The 3,248-nt window shown below is 36.2% G+C and overlaps 1 protein-coding gene across 1 annotated transcript in view; it reads left to right on the top strand.

Annotated features, from left to right (window-relative positions):
- Positions 1-3,248, top strand: part of NTN4 (netrin 4) — a 134,177-nt gene that overhangs the window by 71,332 nt on the left and 59,597 nt on the right. Inside the window, exon 4 of the mRNA XM_010836288.1 lies at positions 2,789-2,915. Within this exon, the coding sequence (XP_010834590.1) occupies positions 2,789-2,915 (127 nt within the window). The remainder of the gene's footprint in view (positions 1-2,788; positions 2,916-3,248) is intronic.

The following is a 3,248-nucleotide window of genomic DNA, read 5'->3' as shown; positions in this document are numbered from 1 at the left end:
AAAAAGCAGTTGGACTAGAACATTTCTACCAGAATATATGAAAAATTAGATATTCAGGAGCTAGGATGAAAACACCTCATTCTTATAGAGTAGTGAACATTGAATTCCTGCAGCTCTCCAAATTTAAGTGCAAAGTTGTCTTTATCTCTTAGCTGGATGTGTGAATAGTTATGTACAGTAAACTCCTAACAACTCCATGGGACTTTATGTATAAACAAGTCCTAGCTTTGTTGTATAAACAAGTCTTTTCACAAAGAAAAGCCCAAGAAAAAAGGTAACTATAATTCATCTCATGCTTGGGCATTCCAAGAACAAAACCAATACATTGAATCTATAATATTAGCTGAGTTTCTATAAAGAAAATCAACAAAAATTTTTGTAACATATTGCACTCTGAGTCAATTCTACCATTTAAAAAATCTATATCCTAGCTAATCCCTAAGAACTAAAAGGACAGCTATAGTTCATTTTCATTAAGCACAAAAACCTTTGTTTATAATACATAGAAACTAAATTTAGCAAGATGGCTCTTAGGTATCATGTGATTCATTCATAAGTAGCCTGTGGACCTCCAAGCCCTGAATAATTCCTGCACTTGAATTTTATGTGTACATAAAGGTCCACAGTAGTCACATAACACACTTGGATAATGCATATGCTATTCCCAGAGTGCCTGTACCAGTGGAACCAAAGAAATATATTCCAAGAGAATGAAAAGAGAAAGGAGACTTTGGGTAGACAACGCAACTTTCTCAAGTGTTAAGTTAGGTCAAGCAGTAATACCTCAATGTATTGGTTGTAGCTATTTCCACATTTGTTGAACCCTAAGATTAATTTTATTTCTGGCCAGTCTAAGTACGTCTCATTTTTAGTAGTTCCTTTATCATTGCAGTCAGAATATTTCAGATATATTGAAATAAACTTTGTTCATAGATTTTCTGTAACCTCCCAGAACCACAGCTTGGTTAATTTTGTTCCCTCTTCCTGGAAAGTCTCTTCCTTTCTGCCTGTCAGAAATACTGCCCAACTTCAACGCCCGTCTGTCTCATAAAGTCCTCAGTCACTGTTAATCTACTGTGATTTCTGCATCTTTTGAACTCCAACATAATTTTCTTTCTTAGGTATTTATTTATTGTCTTGTTTATACATAATTTTTTTTATGTAAATCTTTTTTATCCAGCTACATTGTACTTTGCTTAAAGACAGAAATCATGTTTTGTAATGCTTTGTGTATCAAACATTGCCTAATATAGCAACTTTCTCTAGTAGGTATTCATTAAATAATTATAAATGGTTGATATAACTTATTACCTCTGCATTGATTTATTTTTTATACTGTTTCTCAAGAAAAAACAACAATACTTCATAGATCCAAGTTTGGGACTCTGTCTCTGAGCTACTTCAAAAAACGTTCGTTTGTACAGTCATGATATCATGTGTCAATAAATTCATTGTGGTACTGGAATTCATGGCAAATTTAGTTATTAGGAAGTATTCCAGATGATCCCAAATACTAATTTTTAGAAATTATTGATGAGATAATACAAAATATTAAAATTCTCATAATATGCTCAGATCCCAAATAATTCTGTCAGGGGCAGCACACTGATTGAAACCTTCCACCCTGGCCAGGCACCATAGTAACCATTTGCATAAGTTGTTTTACGACAGGAGGTCCTGGTAAAGAACAGAGAACTAATAAGCCTCCACCAACCAGAAGAGTTTGGGAAAGATCAAAAGGAGACACCACAGGTCCGACCACCTCCCAGAATCCTTCTCTCTGGCATCCATTTTGGCTGAACAAGGCGTGCACCACCTCTAAGAAGGACTCTTGAGTCAGAATGATTGGCTAAAGACAATCTGGAAACTAATCCCATCACCATAAAACCATATAAAAACCCATAAAACCCATAAAACCCCATAAACTATCACCATAAAAGCCATGTGGCAGAGCTGTTCTCCTGGGTTCCCTTACCCTACTGCTCTCCACCCGAGTGCCCTTTCCCAATAAAATCTCTTGTTTTGTCAGCACATGTGTCTCCTTGGACAATTCTTTTCTGAGTGTTAGACAAGAGCCCAGTTTTGGGCCCTGGAAGGGGTCCCCCTTCCTGCAACAATTCCACTAAAATATTTTTCCTTGTGAGAAATACTATTTTTAAAACCCTCAGCTACTCTGAATTATGGGATTAAAAGAAAATGCCCAGTATTATGACAAAATGTCTTCAAAGCCTTAAAAATATACAGATGATGACTGTTCGACTTTACTTCTAGAAAACACATTCCAAATAAATGAAGATGTACACAATAGCTACAAGGATATTAATTATAGAATTAAAATATACTGTATAAAAATATATAAAAACCTAAATAACCAAAAATAGGTGATTGGTCAAATAAACTGTATATTGTACAAGGAAATCATTAAAATGGGTGTTGTACAAAAACATTTAATGACATGGAAAGGTCTTAATTTTCTGTATTGAAGATGTATCACTTTTGTGTAAAGAATAAAAAAGAATTTGAAGTATTAAAATTTTAAGTAAATGCCTAGCAATTATCTCAGAATTGCTTATTTGGGTCATGTATCCTGCTGTCAAGAAAATATGTATTTTGTAGTTTTTTGAATTAACAGCAAAGACAAACCAAAGAAAGGATCTCTCATCTTGATGATTAATATCTTCAAGTGAATGAATGTCATATGGCTAAAGCCAATGAACGAGATGAGCTTGTGGGAAGAATGTTCTTTCCTAGCATTGTTTGTGCTCTTAGCTCTTACTTTTCTTTGCAGGTCCATGGAAAGTGTATATGTAAGCACAACACAGCAGGCACCCACTGCCAACACTGTGCACCTTTATATAACGACCGCCCCTGGGAGGCAGCTGATGGAAAAACAGGGTCTCCAAATGAGTGCAGAAGTAAGTACCAAGTCCACAGACTCAGAAGTCTTCTTTGTTAAGTAAACATCTGTAGACTTCTCGTTTGTTGTCTTGAGAAACACAATATTAAGTGGTAGGTTACAGATGCTAACCTACACAAACATAGCCCATATCACTGCCCACTGTGACTTCAGCCACTGGAAACAATTCAGTTCAGTTCAGTTCAGTTCAGTTCAGTCGCTCAGTCATGTCTGATTCTTTGTGACCCCATGAATCGCAGCACGCCAGGCCTCCCTGTCCATCACCAACTCCCAGAGTTCACTCAGACTCATGTCCATCGAGTCAGTGATGCCATCCAGCCATCTCATCCTC

This window comes from Bison bison, unplaced genomic scaffold (assembly GCF_000754665.1).
Source record: "Bison bison bison isolate TAMUID 2011002044 unplaced genomic scaffold, Bison_UMD1.0 scf7180017864062, whole genome shotgun sequence".
Lineage (NCBI taxonomy): Eukaryota > Metazoa > Chordata > Mammalia > Artiodactyla > Bovidae > Bison > Bison bison.
The sequence above is the reverse complement of the archived record's forward strand: the minus strand, read 5'-3'. Positions and strand labels throughout refer to the sequence as shown.